At 42.9% G+C, this 21,480-nt stretch overlaps 1 protein-coding gene across 1 annotated transcript in view; it reads right to left on the minus strand.

Annotated features, from left to right (window-relative positions):
• LOC104082695 (protein TANC2) overlaps positions 1-21,480 on the minus strand; it is a gene marked incomplete at both ends in the record, with an annotated part of 73,623 nt that overhangs the window by 20,527 nt on the left and 31,616 nt on the right. Inside the window, 4 exons of the mRNA XM_009585917.1 lie at positions 1,549-1,715; positions 4,831-5,062; positions 16,204-16,337; positions 18,658-18,939. Of these exons, the coding sequence (XP_009584212.1) occupies positions 1,549-1,715; positions 4,831-5,062; positions 16,204-16,337; positions 18,658-18,939 (815 nt within the window). The remainder of the gene's footprint in view (positions 1-1,548; positions 1,716-4,830; positions 5,063-16,203; positions 16,338-18,657; positions 18,940-21,480) is intronic.

The raw sequence follows: 21,480 nt of genomic DNA on the forward strand, positions 1-21,480 counted from the left end.
TTCCAGTGCAAAATAAATACGTCTATCTGCTGCAGGACAGTGTGGCCAGGGATTCTCTCATCTGCTAAGCTTACTGATGATGCTCATGCAACATAAACCAAAGATCATCAAAGGCCTCTCCAAAGGAATTCTTACATCACAGGCTCTCAGTCACTGCGAAGCAGGGAGAAATGATGCAATGGAGCTGGACAAGGCAGTTGCAGGAGAAGCCATCAATTCTCCAAGAAAATAAAGAGGCTGAGCACAGTGCAAAACTAAAGCTTGCAGTGAAAACCGTAGGGCTGCAAAAGCCCTAATTAAATGAGGAATTCAAGTCATAGGGATGCAATTTACCTACAATTACAAAAAGATTTCTTCCAAATGATGTTTAATCTACTCCATTACTGAGCAAAAAAAGAACTGCAGCACAAAACAGCAGATAGCCTGTGCTCTCCTGGTGTCTTGGGGAGCAGCTGCCGTTCCCAGCTACAAAGGCAGCGTGCAGCAGCTGGCTGCCTTGATGGAGCTGGAACCAGCACTCAGCTCCCTGCCAGGAGGACCACAGTAAATCAACCTGTGGATCTCGGTAAATATTAGCAAACCTCAGTAAGACTGCTTAACGGAGCTCCATAAAAATGAACTGTGCAGCCCTGAGCTAATGAAAAAATGGCTAATAATGAAAAAAAGGAGAAACGCAGAGCTGCAGACACGCTCTTCTGCGTGGACCAGCTGGTCCAGCTAAAGAGTGGCTCTGAGCTGGCTCCCAAACGTGTGTCTCGTCCCTCTGACGTCTGTCTCCTCTGGGCTCCTGGCTCAGTGTGAATGTTCCCCCAAGTGATGCTGCAAATCAACCAGCTCTACTGCGAAACAGTTGAAAGAGCAGATCTGCCCTAACTGGGTCATTGTGTTTGCTTCCCAGCTTGCTCCATTCAGACGAGCAGTTCAGCCAATAAACTAAGGTCAGCTTAATCCTTATGCCAAGAGAGTGGCAATGAGTAGCTAAGGACAGGCTGAAGGTAGAAACTTGCCCAGCTGCAAACTAAAATAAAAATACTTAAGAATAACCCAAACAACATTCAGCTTAGAGCTTCAGCACCTGCTCAAGATATTCTCATTGAGCTGAATAATGTCTTGGACCAACATTGACTCCTCCAGACTGAAACAATCACACTCTCACGCTCTGGGTCACGCAGAAAGGGTGTGAAGATATGCATTCCTTCACCCTTCCACGGAGGAGGGGATGTCCTGGAGGAGGGGATGTCCTCGAGCAGCACAGGCTGACAGACATCAGGCCCTACCCTCCTAATGAGCTCAGCGAGTAAGTAGGCCGTTGGCACGTGAGCCGTCTCACTCAAATGAACTAAACTATTTGCTGATGAGCATTTATTGACATGAGTAAGTGATGCTGAAGAGTGAGTTTGGCGACATGAATGTAAATCCAAATACAAAAAGGCCAAAAGGATAACCTGAAGTAAAGGGTCTTAAGCAAATCCAGATATCCACTAAGATCTCTATCAAAGCCCATCGTGACAATGACACAGTTTATCACAATTCTTGGTCTCACCATACCTGTAGACTTGTCCTGACGGTCACTACCAGCTTCAGCCAGGAAGGGAACTTTCCAATCATTTTGCTCAGGAATGATACTATAGTGTCTCCATAATCTGGCTTGTGAAATTCAGCCTCATTTAAACCATCAATTAATATAATGAAATCTTCATCAGGGATCTTCCTCTCTGAGAGAAAGAGAAAAAGAAAAAGCATTTATTTGAAAGGCTAGACATGCGACTATAATGTACTGCAAAGTCACTACAGTGTTTTAAAGCACCATCAGATATTGCTAAAGAAGAAAAAAGACGCAGTAGCAGCACCTTTCTTGTGATACATTAACCGCATATACACGCAAGGGTAGGCCCACATACGCTATTTCAATTCTTATAAAATACGTATTTTAGTTATGACATACACAGCTGTGATATCCCACAGATAAAACAGCTAGTCCTCTTTTTAAAAATTACCTCTTCCACAAAGTCCGATGTTATTTGATGTGAATCAAATAATTGATGCGATAAGTTTTAATATAAAACACATTATTAGTGGTTCTCTACAGTTTTGGTGTTAAACTCTCACTCTGATGTCAACCTGTCTTAACTTCTGCAACTGCTAAATGAAGGTTCACCAAGAAACTCCGCTCCCCAACACCTCTAGATCCTTCCAATCTGCACTTGGGCACTGGCTTCTTGATCAACTGAGGTCTGGGCAAGTGTTTTGAAACAGAAGCAAACTGGATTCACAGGCAAAACAATTATTTGAGGAGAGTAAATCATCAGCCTGCACGCGTGGGGCTGGTCATTCAACAGAGGTTACAACCTCTGTTCAGCAGAGACTGTTCAAAACGACTGTGAACTTCCACTATTGTAAAGGACTTTGATCACAAGTCTGTAGCCAAACCTCTTTTATAAACAAGTTGGGAGGAATAAAAAAGATCCTACACAAAGCAAATCATGGACTTTTTAAACAGGATATTTTTGCTGTTGGTGAATACAGTAACCAAACTGAGGTAGACAATGAAGTCAGTGTTTCTACGTCAGACGCTGAGAGCTGACTATAGCTTTGTAACTAATGATACAGATTCTTTTCGACTTGCATCTTAAGCTCAAGTGGTATCTTCTTAAAGGTCATCTTGCCTAATAAACTCAAGAACGGCTGGGAAATGAGAGTCTATTGTTGGCATATGCTGTTAACGTGTACTGCAGATTCTGATCTGTATGAAGTTTGCTCTCCTTTGTAAAGTACTATGGATAAATCCTGCTATCAAAAAGCTCAGTATTCCCAATAGCAGGTTAGCTTTTCCCTTTGACTTTAAATTGCATCAGGAAATTTTCTATAAAAACTCAGCACAAAATGTTCATCGATGACGTGAGCAGTCTCTGTGGTGTTCCAGGGAGAATAGAAATTCATAAACACCTTGCGTTTGGTACTGCTGAGCATCGAAATCCCCTCTTGTCCTTGCCCTATGTTACCAAGTTGCGTTTATTTCCTAACATACTGTTAATATCCATATGAAAACCACATATTTTGCACTAAAATTACCATAGATCCATTTTCAGTTAATTTCTCAGTAAGATTATTGGGTACACTAGAAAATATGCTTTATGACTCTCTGAAATCTTGGAGTGAATATAGTGCCTGAGTTTTATACCCACATCTCATGTTTCTCATAAAGCCTGAGGGAGAGAGGAGAAAGCAGGGACTAGGGGAAGAATCAGAACTTTGTTCTCCTATATATTATTTAGATTCCTTCAGATTAAAAAAAAAAATAAATTTGAGAAACATGAATCTAACTTTCTCAGTGACATTCACCATTAATGGCTGTGCAATAATTTTGTCCCAGTAGCATTAAAGCTTCAACAGCACCTTGTAAAAGACCTGCTGATATATTTACAGAGTCTTAAATGTTGTATATTTTAAAACCAATTTCCAGACACTGTTCATTTTGTTACAAAACACTTGGTGCAAATTAGCTTGCCAGCACTCTCGATCAGCAAGGTTGAAAGATGGGAGTCCGGATCATTGGCCTCATTGGAGCTGTGTTGAGTGCAGAGCCCAAGAGGGAAAAAAAAAAGCTTTTATATAAAATTTTTCAACCCCCCCAGAACTTAGGACCAGATGGGGGTCAACCTGCTTGGCAAGAAAAATAGGCATCCTCCAAAATGCTCTGAATTCAATAGCTGGAATACCTCCCAAGGAGTTACTGTAATAACCACGAATTATTTTCCTTTAGAGCAGCGGTTCCTAAATGTATCTTTTTTTTTGCCAAGAGTGTTGGTAGGAAAGAGTAGCCATGCTACTCCTACAGTGACATTTCTCCATGCCAGGAAAATCAACTGCTGTCAAGCTGTGCTGGCTCTACGTGTGCTTTGTGCCTGGTGAAACCACGCGTATTGGACCCAGATGCTGCTGCTCAGAGTTTGGACACGGTGTTTTGAAGAGCTGACTTGAACAACAGGGCTTTGAATTTGGTAGAAGATGCATCTATTTCACGTTGGCTCCTACACTGTCATATGTAGGGTGGCAACAGAAAATTATCTGAACTATTTTTGCAGCCAACTTGCAGCGCGCCATGTTAATAAGCATCGTTTTGCAGGACAAGAGAGCCCTGAACTCTGCAATGCTCTGACAGTTTTCATGGCAACGAGCAAAGATCTTAAATTTAGCGATTGTCACAACGAATTAGTTATATCTTGCAGAGGAAAGAAAGAAAAGGAGACAAAACCAATGCTACATTAGAAAAAGCTCTGAAATCTGTAATCAGGATAAGGCTTGTTACCAGTTGCCCTAGAAGCTTTACAGAGGGTATCTATAGAATTTTATGGTATCAGCTTGTTTGGTGAAAGCTTCAAATTCTCAAAAGCCCACTGAATAATGGCAGGAAAGGGAAAAACATTCACCCCCTAAACAAATAAATCCGAACACAATGCCATAAGCAGAGCTGTGCATGGAAATTGTTGCTTGTTTTCACCTTCAGGACTGTGAGGCTACGTTTGGGATGTGGAAGAAAGCAAGAAAAGAGAAAGCCAAACGCACGCTGTCATTAGCGTTTCATCTACAGCCCTGAAATGCACACCAGGAGGAGAGGGTTTAACCCCTCACTTCCAAACAAGCACGACGGCATATTCTCAGCTTCTCCAGATCTCACCTCTTCCCTGCAGCTCTTGAGATGCGACACAGAAGGATTAATCTATGGGCTTTGTTTAAATGCCCAGATGCCATTAAGCAGCATGTTTAAAATAATAATAAAAAAAGGTGTGCGGGAGCTCAGGGAAAGCGTGGGGAGTGTCATTATGATACCTTTGTGCAGATTTTCCAAGGGCTCCAGGACTCCCCTGCGGAAGGAGGCCATGGGGTCTTGCACGCAGGACCTCAGGCTGAGCATGCTCTGCAGGTGGGGCTCTCGCAGGAGCTGCTCCCTGTAGGCAACGAATTGCGGCGAGCGGCAGAGCAGGGCGGCCACGTTGTGCACAAACTCCGGCACCAGGCAGGTGTAGGCATTATCAGCCTGGCAGTAGTGATAAGCGACAACCTAGCAAAGAGAAAAAGAACAAAAAATGCCATCTTCATCAGAAGCGAGTCAGGCAAGTTGTTAAAAGCAGCGTTTTTCGTTTGGTGAGTTTGATGTATTCTGGTGGGTGAAGTCTTTAAGACTACCAAGTATTAACTGCCCGTGACAAGAATCCAGACAAATCAGTTGGTAAAAACAGGCACTGGTCCTGAAAAATGACTGGACCTGCCACTTGAGGAATAAATGAAATTAAGCTGTAGCTGCTCACAGAGACAGACAGTGACAGTAACTGACATATCGGAAGCACGCGCTGAGCAGGGAGTGATAGGATTGTGCTCCAAGCTCCGTTTAAGGACTTGGCGTCAGTAATAACTTGTGATTGTTTTCTTGAACTTATTTTTTATTTGCTGTTTTTAAATGTCAAGCTCTGTAGAAGCAGGCAGAGAGCACTAGCTGAGTACCTTACAGCAAGGTAGCATCTGCAAACGACAGATTCCCGTGAATGGGGGGAATGTCAGGCTTACTATACATTACTCATCCACTGTGATCCTGCTCTTCATTCAGAAAATCAATTCAATTAAAAAAAAAATCTAACCTGATTTTCCCAGCTCTTCAAACTCTGCTAGAACCCACTAAATTCTGCCCACTTATTAAAATAAGCAGAAAACCAGTGATATCTTCTCAGTTCAGTCTGCCAACTTCCCTATTTTCTTCTGCAATATTAAAAAAAGGCCCACAAAAATCTCTCTTTGCTTGTAGAGCTGCTCCAGTACCGCCCCATGCACCAGCTCCTCCTGCTCCCTTGCTGGCACCAGCCTCCTTGTGGCACTGCCTGGCCATGTGGTGCGAGCCTCTGCCAGGTCAAAAAGCTTTTCTCCGGCTCCCATTCACTGGGTTTTCTTTTCAAATGTCACTGATAGTATCCAAAAATATCCCAGCAAGGCAGGTGGGATCAGTTTTGTACCAAATCCACCATTGCCCTGGAGCATCGTAGCACAGAATGCAAATACTGCAAAATAAACCACATTTCTGAACTTGGAAAGGACAATATAACTAAGGACACTGTGCACACGAGATTTCTGTGGCCTCTCTGGATGCCTTGTGAGCTCGGATGAAACGTGGCCCGCGGCTGTGGGCCGTGATTAAGGCTTTCTGGCTTGCAATAACCAGCCCTCGGTTCGCAGCAGGCTCCGAGGCGGATGGGGTGGGTATCCAGGCTCTGAGCTCTGCCACTGCAAGGGATGGCACCGAGAAATGAAAACATCAGGCTGTGGGGTCCTCACACGTTGCTGGCTCAGCACTGGCTTTTCATTTTAAATAGAAATAAATGAAATTACTGATGGGGTACAATGCAGCAATTTCCTTTCACAGTCAAAATGAGGTGTGATGCATACAGTGATGATAAAGCTAGGCTGTTATTTCAAGCATTAAGCCCTAATACATGTGCTTAAGCTTTAATGGATACCTCCAAATTCCTAACAGAATTTCTCCTACCAGCCAGTTAAAATATAATGTATTCCCTTAGAAAACAGCACTGGGTAAAGTAATAATAAAGGTAGTGATTTCTTTTCAACAATCCTATTTATTTGGGGATTACAACTTGTGGATTCCACAGTATAAAGTTCTTAAGCGGCCGTCCCTTGATATCAGGTTCCCAGTAACAGAAACCAAATCGCTGTACACAGAGCTCTTATTTCCCACACAATAGGTGTGCAGACACAAAAATAAAGTCTCCTTTTTACGAGAGGCCAATTAACTTCTTCCAGGAATCTAAAGAGCCACATCATGGAAAAGGAGACATCCTAGTATTCATGAAGGGAACAGACACTGCTAGACATTGGGACATACATACGGTTACAACTTGATTAAGCCTCTTCATGTACATTCTAGATCCTTGTCCTGGATTTACTGGTATATTGACTAAGCCTTAAACAGTAGGATAAATGCAATGCTTAATAGGTGGATCTGAAGCTAACCCAGTAAGCAATGAAGATTTTGGAAAGGCAACACGATATTCTCAGAAATGCAACTGCACCAAAATTTCATCTTGATGTTATTTATTCTCCGTGACATTTTCTCTATCTTCAAATCAAAGAGAGACTGCCAAAAGCCAGTGCTGCAAGCTGAGCCTGGTGCTAGAAATCAGGCTCCTCACTTACACAACCAGAGTTGGGTGGGAAACAGTTTTCTCACCCTGTAAAACCTTTCAAGGTTTCAATGTATTTCCCTGTTCCACCCTTGGGAATGACACCGAGGTTAACGTGAAAAGTGAATGAAAGAGACTTCAGGACAACCGGTGGGCTGGTGTGGACAGGGTTCATCCCTAACCAGATTCAAACCCTGTTCTTTCTTCCCCACATTAGGTGAATACCTTTAAAACCCAACCACTAATGCTGTGGGGAAGGTCTCTTTCCAATTATTTCACTTTATGTACTTTATTAATTGCTCAAGGATCCGGCAAGAGGGATGGATTACAATGTCCACTGCTTAGGATTCTCTTCTAAGATACAGGAAACGATGTCCAGACCTTGCTCTACATCTGAAATGACCACTCCGTACGCTAGTTGTAATTCTGGGGCGTTATTAGTCTCTCCTCCTTCTGCTCGGCTGGACAAGCCAAGAAGTACATGCAAGAAATAAAAATAAAAACTTGTACAGCCTGGAAATAAAACTTATCATTGAAAAAGGTATGCTCTCAATAAAAGCTTCATTCTCCATAAACTGAACTACTTAGCTTTAAAAATCTGCTTGAAAAAGTTCCAACCACCTCTCTTCATAAACAAAATCACTGAATGAAACATTTAATTTTATCTAGAAACTGTGTTACAATAAATGAAATCACCAGGGAACAGCACGCTCTCCCAAAGGTATGGGCATGCCTGGATGTTGTCATCAGTAAACATTTATTTTTGTCTGATACAATTTAAGGCATCATTTTTCTAATCACAGTTTCAACTTGAACTTTGTCATCACATAGCACAAACACTGTAAACACTAAATTGGACTTCCAAAACTTTTAAACCTTTATTTCAGCTATCAGGTTTGTTAAATGATGTTTACAAAGTTGGAAGCTGAGAAGTTCCTTGCTCTAAAGTTTGAGTAAATTTAAATCACAGGATCTCAAACATTAAGAATACAATGGCTATATGCAGCCCTAATGCAGAAGTGGCTTACAACAAAGGATGGGAAAAGTAACACCTAGATCAAGAGAACTGTTCAAAATATCTGTTTGTGTCATTTTTGTAAGGGTTGAGCAATTTTGACAAGTCGAGTGACTCCACATTGAGAAACCAAGGCATTATGTTGTTTCTATTAATTATCAAATGCCAAAAGTTACAAACTTGTATAATTTCCTTTCTTGCTTGAAAGGGACCTTCAAAATAATTCACACTTGTATGATGCCTATTTTACTTCCAATGATTACCTCCTCTCCTAAAATGATCTGGAGAGTCTAGCTGGCTATACACCAAAGAAGTACATTTATCATGAGCTTTTTGGTAGCCAATTTTTTTAAACATTAATTATGTGTTATAAGGCTTGAGAAACACCAGACACAGCGAAGGCAGAGCACTGCCTCTAATGGACCACGGCCAACGTTCAACATGACCGCATTCTCTCCTGAAATGGGTTCAAGGAGCACCAAAACTCTCGCTTACCCAGAAATGACACAAACTTCATCCTCTTAACTGCTAAAGCAGAATTATGAAATACATGATTCATATTCTCTTTAGGTGTTAAATCCAGTAAGTCTTCAGGAGTCTCTTCTCCCAACCTTTCCAACACCAGCCATCCTACTCTCCCCTTTCTGCCCCAACCACTTCCATTTCTCCCTTCATCCAGCCTCACGTAACCTTCACCTTCCTACCACCCTTTCCGCTGTCCTTCCGTTCGGGTTCACTCCTCCACCCACCCCTTTCTTGGATGCGGGACTTTGCAACAGTGGCCCATCCTGACATGCAGGCGCCGTACATCTTTCCTGCAGTTCTCCTCCCCACGCCAAAATGCTTTTCTAAACCACGGCCATGCAAACTGCACCCCAGGTCTCCAAGGCCAAGCTACCAATTCATCTGGCTTGTACACACCGGCATTTGTATTTGCCCAACGTGAAAGGGATTTTGGCTCAGCTGAGCGGGTATGGAAGAATTCCATGAAATCAGAAAATGAGGGAGATTTCCTCATATAGGTCAGGACCTATGAAAACAGCTGCTGGAAGAGAAAGGAAGACACGTGTGTGTTAAAAGCGAAACAGCTATTCCAAGGATAACAGAAAACGGCAGTGGATGAGGACGGGGACAGCTGCAGGAAAGCAGCAGGAGGAAGAGGCTAGAGAGGGCAGAGAGAGCAGAAACAAAAGAGGCACAAAAGAGATTGTGTATCGCCTATAAAGTACAGAAGGAGAGAAGAGACTGAACTGCGAAGGAGGGAAAAGAAAAAGAGAGAGAAGGGGGAGAAGATGATATGGCAGGAAAGGCAGGAGATAACAGTAATATGAGAAAGACTGGAAGGACAGTGTGAACATCAAAGAAGAAAAAGGGGCTGAAATGGCTCAAGGGAAATAAGTTATTTTTACTTAATAGGACAGGCCAATTTTAAGCAGTCCTTCAGCACTATTTGTGAAAAAGAATATCCTCCATTTAAGAAGCGTTCTTTTGACATCACGCCTCTGGTGTGATTTGTCTCGGCTTCCTTCTGTAAGCGTGTCGTGCAAGGAGGCCATTCTGCCAACCCCCTCTGAAAGGACCAACCTTGCTTACCCCTGAGCTCACAGCAACACCCCGGTTCCTCCAGTGCTCTTAAAGGGCTTCAACGTTGTATTTTAACCGTATTTCTGCACCTAGCAAGATTTATCTCTTTTTGACCCATACAAAGTAGCTTTAAATAAACCCAGTGTAATGCTTTTTACCTGCCAAAATGCCATTTGCCAGGCATAACGTTGGTTGTAATAATGTAAATGGAAATCAGCACTGCTGTATGTTATCCGTTGCACATGACTATGCATGTATGTGGTGACCCAGTTTATTGGGAACATTCATTACTTTTACATAGCCGAGTACGCCAGTAAATGCCCTCTGAAACTCATTAGTGTCGCGGAGCATCAAGGCTCAGAAGTAATGAATCCCTCCACCTCTGCGTAAGGTAGGAGTACTCCCTTTCTTTTTATACGCCTGCAGCAACGATAACGACACTTTGGCTTATGGCTTGGAGGATGGAGTGGGGAAGAGCCTCTGAAGCCACCAGCCGTGCTCAGCATCAGCCGATGCATAGCATGCGCTAATGCAATGGACGTGCAGCTCCTCCACCAGCTGCTCTACGCAGGGTATGACCCATTAGCGCAGCAGAGCTGGCTTTCAGGTCCATTTGTTTAAGTGCTGCTACCACAAGCAACCACACAGCATCCAGGAACCCAAAGAATATAGCTGTTCAATGAGTTATTTAAAACCGTGTAGCCAATCCATTAAAACCCCTTTGTGGGTAAAGGATAAAACCTTCAGGGAAAATGGGGAAAGTGACCCTAACCAGAGGGGACACAGTTCAGACGACTTCTTTTGAGCCGAGTTGCTCTCACCTTGGGCTGGTGCCCCTTGCTGAAAGGCAAAGGTCACCCAGGACACGTATTTGTGGGTCAGTATTTTTCAGCACAGGCTAGGGTCTCATTTCATTTCTCTGAAGTGAAGGATCAGCTCTGGACAAGCAAGGTCACGCTGCAGCTGAGACGCATAAGCCCAAGTTATACATTGCCCAGCATCGTTTGGAGACAGAAAGGCGGCACTGCAAGGACAGCCACATGGTCACGCACCTCCCCTGGCCAGAGCAAGTGAAGTCGAGAAGTATTTTAATGGATGAAAGATTAAACAGAAAAAAGGCAGAAAAAACACGGCGCAACATGGGAGAGGTGTGGAGTACTGCCTTTTTATGGGATCTTAGGTTTAAAAACCTTACTGTTCATATTCACAACTTTTTTTTTTCAGTTTCACCTTACAGTCGTTCCGTGATATCAGGCAATATGTTTACAAGCACTAAGCAACAGTAGATGGGTTTAACAGTCACATGAAGCTACGTCTTCAGCTATACGCGGCTAGCTCACCAGGAAAGCTGGTATACATCTATCACAGCGAAGGAGCCAAGTCTAGCTTGACTCGTTGGCATTGCAGAAAAACTGGCAGCCTGCTCATTGTCGGGGGGCAGACTTGAAATAAATTCAGGAATCCTGCAAACTTATTTCCATAATACATGCATATATATTAAAACAAAAGACTAACCAAGCAGTTTTGCCAGAAATGCTTATGTTTTATTTGCAAGTGTCAAGATGGGTGTTCCAATGTGAGTAGTTTTATTCATGACTTTCCAGAGTTTGCCAGATCTGGCAAGACAACTTCTCCTGTCCTCCTTCCCTGCAGGTCTCTCTACTCCATGCTAACGTACAAACCCTACTGAGACAGGGGATGGAGGAAAAGCTGCAGATAAACTTCCCCAGCAAGGACAGCTCCGAACTCCACTGCTGAGAGCTGGGGTCTGACACACGTCCCCGTGCTCCTCACCACGGTGGAAGGTCCATCAGCAGTCACTGCCTCAGCTCCTCAGAGGCAGGAGAAGACAGTGAGTGAAAGAGAAAAAAGGGGCTTGTGCCAGCTCAGTTCCCAGCAAGAGGATTAATATTACCTTTAAAATTAGGAAATTGATTCACAGAAATCTCTGCTAAGAAGCTATTAACTTTGCCATATACTTAATATTTTCCTTGCAAGGAAATGAAAGGCAAGGCATTCACCTCTTGATGCCTCAAGTTTCCTGGCAGGCTCCTTTCCCTGTCTAAATAACAGCCCTCAACACAATGCCAACACAACCTTGAACGTGACCCTGGTGTGACAGCAAGACTTTGATCTTTCTCTTTTAAAAATATTGTTCCTCGACACATCCAAAATGATCACCAGGAGCTGGAACAGGACAGTCAGAGCAGACTGGGGGAATGCTCCAGGTAAGTTATACACAGGCATTATTGTACTTCCAGTATTTTCTCTGCTAGTCTCTCAAGGCAGAATCACACGGCTTCCACTTATGAAATCTCAGTAAGATGGGCTGTTAGGAAGAGAAATGACAAAAGGAACAGAGCAATCGCAATTTTAACCTCCTTGTTTTCTCTCATTCTTCCAGGAGAAACTACTGCAAACCCTGAAAAGTACCCAACCCTTCCTACCATGATCAGTACTCATATGGCAAAAGACTCCATTTCCGACCAAAGAGAGGGACGGAGACATGAGAAACCTCAACAGCTGCCCATCAGGGTCTGGGAGGAAGGGAACTTTGCCCTGGTTTTGATGTTTTTCTCCTCCTAGGACCCACCCGTGAGGATAAATTCAGGTAACTCCTAAACCAGCTGGATACAGCTTATTTCCTGGCGCAGTTTTTGCAGGACAAAAATCACGCCTGATACTGGTTTTCTAAATTGCCTCATTTCTAAGCATTTTTCTTCTCCACTAGTTTGCTGATGAACACTGAACTAGAAATCATGGATGACTTCAAACTGCTCCCGAAGAATACAACAAAATAATGCTCTTTTCCAGTATGGCAAGACTGAGTGGAGCTCCTGCTAGGCAGTCGTCCGTTACTTATTTCTAAAATTAATTATTTGTTCATCTCTGACAACAAGAGCTAAAAAGCAACCCTTGCCCCCAAGAACTTACTGCACGAAAAACAGGCAGAAAAGTACAACCCTGAATAATCTAGAGGAGGAAAAGCAACTGTTCACCTTTCATTTCTGTCATCATAAACACACAACTTCTGAGTTTCGGGATAAGTGACATTTTCAGAAGGAACGGAGTGGGTGAGAGGGACGGCGTGCTTCCCACTAGCATTCTGCAGCCTGCGCCAACCATGACTTAAGCTTGTTAGTGTATTATTAATCCGCTTGCATAATGACCTGCATTTCTCTAGCACAATGACCACAGCACAACCCAAGAACATCCTGCTCTGCTCGGTGCAAGCAGAGGTGGAACATCTGCACATAGCTTTATCTAGCTCCTCACATATGTTTCACATATCTCCTAAAATATTCCTGACAATTGTGGTTGTCCATCACTGTCAACACTTTCTTCCCTACTTCAATTCTGACTCTAGTCTTAACACAACTGTAACACACACACACGTCCAAGATGTACTTTTCCAACCAGACTAACCTACGGGTCAGTCTTTCCTTCACTTCCTTCGGCTCTTTTTTCTTCAGCTAGTTGAACAAAAACTGTTTTAAGTAGGCCATCAACAATTCTTTTTTTATTTCACAGCTACTGATACAGGAATATGCTGCTCTTCTCTCCCCTCCTCCTGCACCAAAGGACATTCCACTTTTTTTTTTTTCTTCTTCTTTTTTTAGACTAGACTTTGGAGAGCCTTTAGCTTACTGATGTGAAGGGTTTTCCTAAGCTGTCCCCAAGAACGCCTGTTGGAGAATGTGGCATCAGACATTCAGATTAGGCAGCTAAATTAGTTTAACCAACTATTTTTACTATTGTCTACCAAGACATTCAGCATATTTGCTCTGTTTAAGAGTTCAGCATCTTCAAAGCCTCTTATGAACAACAAATCCTCGTGATCTCTCAAAGGCAAGTTAGATGCGTGTGATCGAGTTTCTGAATGAGGCGATTGCACACAGAACAAAGAGCTCAACACTGTTATTTTAATGGATTTTCAATTCTGTTGCCAGGTCAGTAATCCTTTTCCTCCCAGTGTCACTCAGAGACTTCAAAAACCACAGCTGGGGTGGAACAGTCAGTGTTTGTTTTATCTAGGAGGACATCATACAGCATGGTTCTTTCTAAGCAAATCAATTTATCTGCTGTTGACAGCAAGTATTCATCAGCGGTGATGCTGAGTTGTACTACTCAGGAGGTTACTAAGAGTGCACTAGGCACACGACTTCCAGCTATCAATTTGACAAACATCCTAAACCATTTTATTTCCCTTTATTTCCCTTCCTGAGGCTTGATAATCCATCAAACTTACTGTTTGTAATATGCTGCACAGTAGTTCTGGAAAAGACTCTGATGCAATAAAAACAGAATTGTTGTTTATGATCAAGAATCACCAGCAGGAACATGGTGCTCAAAAAAAAGAAAAAAAAAAATCAAAAATCAAACAAACAAAAAAACCTCCTACACTTTCAGAAAAATTTCCCTTTGTGGTAGGAAATGAACCTCTGAACCAGGATTTAAGCACATGCTTTATTACAATGCATGGCTTCATCCAGGAACACACTTGCAGCACTACCTGGAAGACAACTGCTCTTCCGCATTGAGAAAACCAAATAACACCTAGTTACGTATTCCTTCCGGTATCAGATATCAAAGGACCATTATCTGCATGGATCACTTTTCTTTTAATAGGCAGGGAAATGGAGGCAAGCAGATGAGATGCTGGTCTCCAAGGATCCCAACAAGGCTAACGGCAAAACTGGGAATAGACCCAAGGTCTCCGAATGCTGAATCAAGCCGTGCCGCTGCTGCTCTGACTCATCCCAGGAACTGTTTGCTAAACAGTACGAAGCTTTTCAGAAGTTTCGCATGCTGTGTCAGCTATTCGCGTAGAAGAAGCGATTCCAAGTACTGTAAGGTCAACTCATCAGCCTTGGCATTGATCTTTTCATGAAGGCTTAACATTTGGAAGCTGGTGACAGTTATTTCTGGAATCTGCCTACATTTACAGTAGTTGAGATTTATTGGGAGACTAACAATCATACTAAATATCTGTAATCCTGCTGCTAGCACAGGAGGTAGTACATCTTCCTAACTCGTTTGTTATGTTCTGACTGCAAAACACAGGATTTGTTCTGCAAAAAAGTTTTGGCTAGGGGATGAGCAGGGCTTTAAAACCCTTTCCCTAAAGGGGTCTGCAGCCAAGGTATAACAACCTATTTTTACTTTATTTTTGGCTATAAAAATTGTTTCTTGCTCTCCAGTGATCAGAGGTGCAAAAAAAGCTTCAGTGCATGACCTGTGCAGTGGATGTGACACCTTGTTTGAAAGAGTCCTATCCCTTACCTTTTTCAGGCGGAAACTGAAGCTAAAGCTGTATCCATTTATCAATTATGTATCCAGCAGGATTACTTAAGCACTCAGGGGAAAAAAGTCGAGATAGACGAGGTATTTTAAGCACAGACAACACACTTTACTGGCCTTTCTAGCAGTCTGTAATGCTTAAGATTTGCAAGGAGTACGATGACTAATGCGTCCTGAACAAAAGCAGACCTGGCCATTGTGTTCCTTTCAAGAACTCCACGTGCAAGAGGAGAGTATCAAGTTTTAATATTTATTTACGCAGCTATCACACGCTCTCTGCCTTGCCATCTGGGTGCAGCAGAAAGCAGATAGGACAGGACAGGAGAGTATCTGGCACAAAAAGCCAAGGAAAACATGTCCTGGCAATAATTTAGAACAAAGACTTTGCTTGATATTTTCCTCTCCAAAGTGGGAGCAGGCAACAGGAAAGCATTAACTGCTCACATCCTCTCAAAAGGTGTAGGAGGAGCAAGCTCCTCGGATTTCAAAGCAATATAATGGCACCTTCCCACCACCACAAAAGTAGGGCTAAATCTCAGTAATACAATAAAATTCAAGCTGTAAATCTCACCTACAGTAAGTGATAGTGTTATATACAATCCACTCTTGCCATAACAGCAAACGATTTGTGTATCGCTCAAAAGGCCATGATCTGTTTTGTAGACTTTTCCAAAAAACGCCTAAGCGCACACACAGCAGTAATGCTCACGGTCTGCGCCTTTACCCACCGCATGATACCTGCTCTTTTCAAAATGAAACACCGGTCAAACACTTGGCAATTTTGTTTTCACTGTTGAAGAAAAATTACAATTATTCTGGTAACTATGTCATACCATAACATTTGTAAGGGTAAAGTACAGCGGCTGGGAAAGATAAACTCTCAGAGCAGAAAGGGAGTGCATTTGATGTAATAGGAATTACATTTTACGGAAATAACTTTCCTAGGGTAATAAAACTTGTTCCAGAAGTTTTTCTCTAGACCCTCCCAGTAAGCACTTGAACGCACACATTTTCCAGTGCACCAAGTGATGTAAGGCAAGAGACCTTCCAAGAGGTTCCATTAAAATTGACATTTTCCCAAGAACCGAACAAATCCCGAGACGAATGTTTCCGTACCTGTGAAGCGAGTCTCCGCATGGCCTCTTCCTGGCGCCGGCGCATTTCGGGAGTCCCCGGGCAGCTCCCGCTGGTGATTGACGAGTGAGCAGAAGGCGGCTGGGTTAAGGGCAGCTCTCGGTTTGCATCCACATCTGTCCCAAGGAAAGAGGTTATGAATTGCTACAGGACAAGCGTGACCGACATTATTATTACAGACTAGGCAGCTGCCGTTTTCTAGCAGGTCACGCACGGCAGTTAAAATACTTTCCACAAATACTCTGGTTAGGATTTCAGGCAGCAAGAGATTGTGACACCGTCCAGCCAGGCCAGAGGCTCCCCAAGAAACTTCTTTTGGAAGGAGCACTTTTGGGAAGGACCCCTAAGATAAAGCATTGAGCTTGTCTTATTCATCTTCTCCACTGTGGTTTCACTGACTTTAAAATAATCACAATAATTGAGCGAATTGTGCACTCTCGAAGGTATGCTCTATCTTCAAGTTTGGCATATTTTAGTGCAGTGCTCTCCTACTCTGCAGTTCTGCCAATAGATCTTCTCTCGCTATGAACAATCGCTGGTTAATTTGGTTCCGAATCCTTCCTCAGTAGAGACAGCCAATTTTTCTGAATTATGTGCCTATTTTATAACATAAATAAATGGAGAGCCACAGCTAACATATCCTTCTGAAACCCATTAATGTAATCAGAGGGAGAGAAGCACGAGTAGCACCAGGATCTGGAAAAGGCTTGCAAGCAAATCATGAATTATACTGGAATCATCTCTGTGAAGTTTAACTGCCTTCTATTGCGTTTTAGCTGTTTCTTTTGCCTGGCAAAGCAGAAATTGGCTTTACCAGTAGATTGCTACAGGAGTCCGTTCACCTGGCCTTTGTGGATAACATTTTCAAACCACTCTTATTTTCACTCATAGGTACTCGTACAGAATATTTTTGAATGACACCGAGACATGCAGTACTTGATGATGTCTAATTACTGATTTCTTTATTTTAGGAACATTTTAAAAGCAACAGTCCTCTTAAGTGCAGTCTGTACTAGCAGAGGATTTTCCTGAACGGACTGCTGCAATGCATCCTTGAGCTTGACTTGAAATCATAATGCAAACAATGACCCATTTAATGGCAAACAACATAGGAGGATGCCTACTGCCTACGTAATTAAACCCTGAATGTGTTAGTAATGATGCACATTCTTGATTTTGAGCATGCAACACCACCTTCACCTGTATTATTTTTGCGAGTCAGTAATTAAGAGTATGAGGCTGTATTTATGCCAGTTTACTAATGCCGATAGCACAACTGCTGTAGTATAGTCAGGTCAGCTGTTTAGCATTTATTATCAAACATAGATCTTACTAAGCATAACAGATATTTTCTTTCAGCATGTGAAAAAAAAAAATCAAAGAAATTTGCAGAATAATTATTATCTTCTATAGCTAGACTAGGACTTGTGATCTCTTTAGGAAATAAGGTCAACGTAGTTGATTGTATCTCCATCCCAATAACTAACACTGAGGAATCATTCAGCTTTCAACCTCATGGACGAACCAGAGTGCCAGCTAAACAACAGCATGTTAGGTGTGACCAAGGATCCTCGTCCTTTGTGCGTGAAAGATGCAGGGCACTTTCTCATTTGAAATATCAAGCTTTTGGTCTGGGAACAGTTAATTACAGTAGCCTCTTTAATCTCCACAATCCCTCTAAGCAGACTGGGGAGACATACAGTTGGTGCACTGCAGAGCTGCAGTTAAAATATAGAAACAAGCCCTGCCTTCCGCTACGCATTGTTCATTTAGCTCTGACAAGTGACACTATTCCACATGCCAACATTTGGTGACATTTCAGATACTTCAACATGGCTAAGAGTACTGGATTCCAGTAAACAGATTTAACTACGGTTTCACTGAGATACAATGACCTAGATCCTTAAAGATACCTTTAGGTATCTCACCCAGTATTATTCACTTACTGAGAGTTGATGATTTTAAAATGTTGTCATCCCCACCTGCAAACATGTCAGCACAGAGTGATGTGAATTGGATGGGACCACAAGAGGTAGAGCAATCCTGGGTGCCGAGCCTACATGGGCTTGCGACCCACCCTAAACATTTATACCATGATAAACTGAGATAAACAAACTGTATGGGAAGGAGAATGCACCCGCATGGATTCATAATAATAGAATATTGGCATTTAAAATTGGAGTCTTCCCAATCAGAGAAAATCTGTGATGTTTCTAAGTCAGAGAAATAAGAGACAGACTATTCTGACTCTTCAAAAAGCAGATTTGGAACAGGAGCAGTATAAATATTGCTGACAGGTGCTTCCTTTGCTTGCCAACAAAGACTAAGCTGATTTCTTGGGCCTGGAGAGGAATGTGATCTTTTCAGCCAAAACCATTATAAAAGTTGATGGAAAAGGTCTCTGATTGTTGAAGATCTGTGTACTGCTGTACTTACGTTTCGGAGAGGCATGTGGGCTATCAGAAGCAATCTGTCTCATACGTGTGCCATGGCAGCTGAGTGCAACCAGTCTGGAGATGATGGCGGTTTTTCCAAACCCGATGTTCCCAACGATCACTACACCTCGGTTGACGCTGGCGTTTGAACTCTGCAGCTGCGCATCTATCTCGTGGAACACCCAGTCCCGGCCAACGAAGACGGACTCGGTGGTGATGCTGGGCACCTCGAAGAGCAGTGGTTTCAGAGAGATGTCGGGAGGTCTGTAAGGTGCGAAGCGTACTATAAAGGAGAAACACAGGGAAAGAACATAAACATCAATGCTAACAGTAAAACTATAGTTCAGAAATTGCTGTTTAATCTTCTTTGGAAATCTTTTCATTGCAAAAGGTGAAAATAATATAAGCTTGTTTATTACCCACAGGTTTGTTGTTAAAAGCATCTGGCTCATTCATAGCATTTTCCACCAAAGGAGTTCAGAGAATTTTACAGGAAAAAGTCGTTTACAGCTAGGGAAAGTGTAGCTGGAGAAATGAAATTTCTTGCTTAAAGTCACCATAATTAAAGGCCCTGCCACAGGCAGAACGGTACGCGTTCCAAGGCAGCTACCCCTGTGACACAGTATTGTATGTCTGTTCAATATATAGTATTTAATATGTCTGTTCACCTGTTCAATCCAATGAGCACAAAAAAAATCTTGGCATTTAGAAGTGTTAAATCAATCCAGAAAAAGTTATTTCAACTCTTCTACAGTATATAAATGAAACCAGATTGCTGATAGGATTTTCCTGTATGGCAATTAAAACATTTTCTCTTTTCACAAGGAAAAGCGGTGTTGCAAGCAATGTAAAGTTAACAAGGAGTGCAAGAGATACCTCCCCAACAGATCGTGTATGCTGGTGCAACGCTAATACCTAAAACCATGGATATTGATTGTGTTACTTTTCCCATTTTTTTACGCATCAGATTATAATAAAATGTACAACTAAACCTTAACCAGCCCTGAAACTTTTTCAGGAACATTTGGGCATGGAGGGAGAGGGTATTTGCCGTTCTTTCCATTTGGCACAAGGCATCTAGGGAACGCACACCTAAAAAGAGTAACAACTATGCACAGATCCGGTGTAAAGATGCTATTGGAAAGATCAACTCATATGGTGCGTTCTGCCTATGAGATCTGTAATTGGGAGATGATACGCATAAATCTATAAAAAAAATTTTAAAAAGCGATGGAAGCACTTTGTGCTGGCAGAGACAGTTGCTGGATCTTCCCACTTTACCACCGAAATGGTTTCTTAATTAAAAACTTTCAGAAGGTGGCCACAAAGACAGCAGGTGATTCCCACTCAGGGGGAGGTTAGTCACACTGCGTGTTTTAGCTACAAACTTTGAATTTTAGAACATAATTGCTTCAAGTTAGGGCTAAGTGACATGGATGGAGCTACCTCCGTGGGACATGATTTCAGACCTGGACCCGCTATGGCAGCTCTGAACACACCTTCCCACTGCAATACATGTATTGTACTTGACATTCAACACATGTATTTAAGCTGATGTGGCAAGCTGTGGAAGATCTGAGCTGTGGATCACAGAAGTTGAATTCAATTTGTTTTTGAGATCATACGGCACGCTGCAAATGAAAACAACCATACAAAATCTAGATGTCTTCACAGCGTATTTTAAAAGAAATCCCATGAAGCGGCAGAGGAGGAGTTCCCCAAGCACGGCTGCGGAAGGGTTTAAGTAAAAAACCCTCTCGGTTTGCTCAGTGTTATCTCTTGGCATGATCACACTCCCATCATTTACATTAGCTGCTTCCAGTGGAGACCGTTTTGTTTCTTTGAAGTTTTAAAAGCCCTCAGACACTTAAAAAGCACAAATATCATTCAGCAACTGCTGACGTCTGTCATTTCACCCCCTCACCCTCCGCTGTGGACGTGCGGGTGGTGGTTTAATCCCTCGCAGACCTCCTGGGCCGGCCTGAAGGCCCTCAGGGGTACAGATAATGCTACTGCACCAGACTTTGTACTAAACTCATTGAAAATAGTTGATCAAATTGCAACAGTGGGATGCTTTATCTACATGGGAAGAGGTTATAGATGTGCTACCACCCTGAAGATCTTACTGTAAATACAAACAGATGGTTTTTGAACAGAGCAGCATGCGGTGTCAAGCTCTGTGCTTCGGGATGAGCTTGACTCCCAGGCTGTGCCATGAATCCCTCTGGAAGCTACAAACCACGCCGGCACCGGCTCCCCCCCAGTCTCCCAACCTCCCTGAACCAGCAGACGAGCTGCTCCCCACAACCCCGAGGCCCTGCTGCCTCTGCCCCGGCATCGCCCCGTCCCTGTGCCCCAACTCCGGCACCGCACTGGGACCCTCCCTGGGGAACCGCTGAACTGATGCCCATGGCTCAAATCACCTTGAAACCCTTCACAGACCTGACCAGGGAGCTGATCCATGAAACCAGATCTGACAAAGGGGCTGGGATTTGATGTTGCAGCAGATATGCCTAAGGAAAATAGCTTATTTAGTATTTAAAAGTGTTAGGTTTTGGTTTTTTTTTTTTTTAAACTGATACAGAAAATGCTGCAGACAGAAGCTGTATTTTTATTCCCACTTGAAAATGATGACTGTGCTTTAAATCCATCCTAGGGTGGAGATGGCTTTTGAGTTGCATGAGCTCACAAGCAGCTCGTTTGATTCCCCTTGCTGGGGTCTGTCACGCGAGCGCAGCGGGATGTGCTGGCACGGGAAGACGCTGGAGAAGCAAAATCACTGGCGGTGGGAGGGGACGAGGCAGCAGGGCTGCTGCAGCCAGCA

The sequence above is a fragment of the Fulmarus glacialis genome, unplaced genomic scaffold, assembly GCF_000690835.1.
Source record: "Fulmarus glacialis isolate BGI_N327 unplaced genomic scaffold, ASM69083v1 scaffold251, whole genome shotgun sequence".
In the NCBI taxonomy this organism is placed as follows: Eukaryota; Metazoa; Chordata; class Aves; order Procellariiformes; family Procellariidae; genus Fulmarus; species Fulmarus glacialis.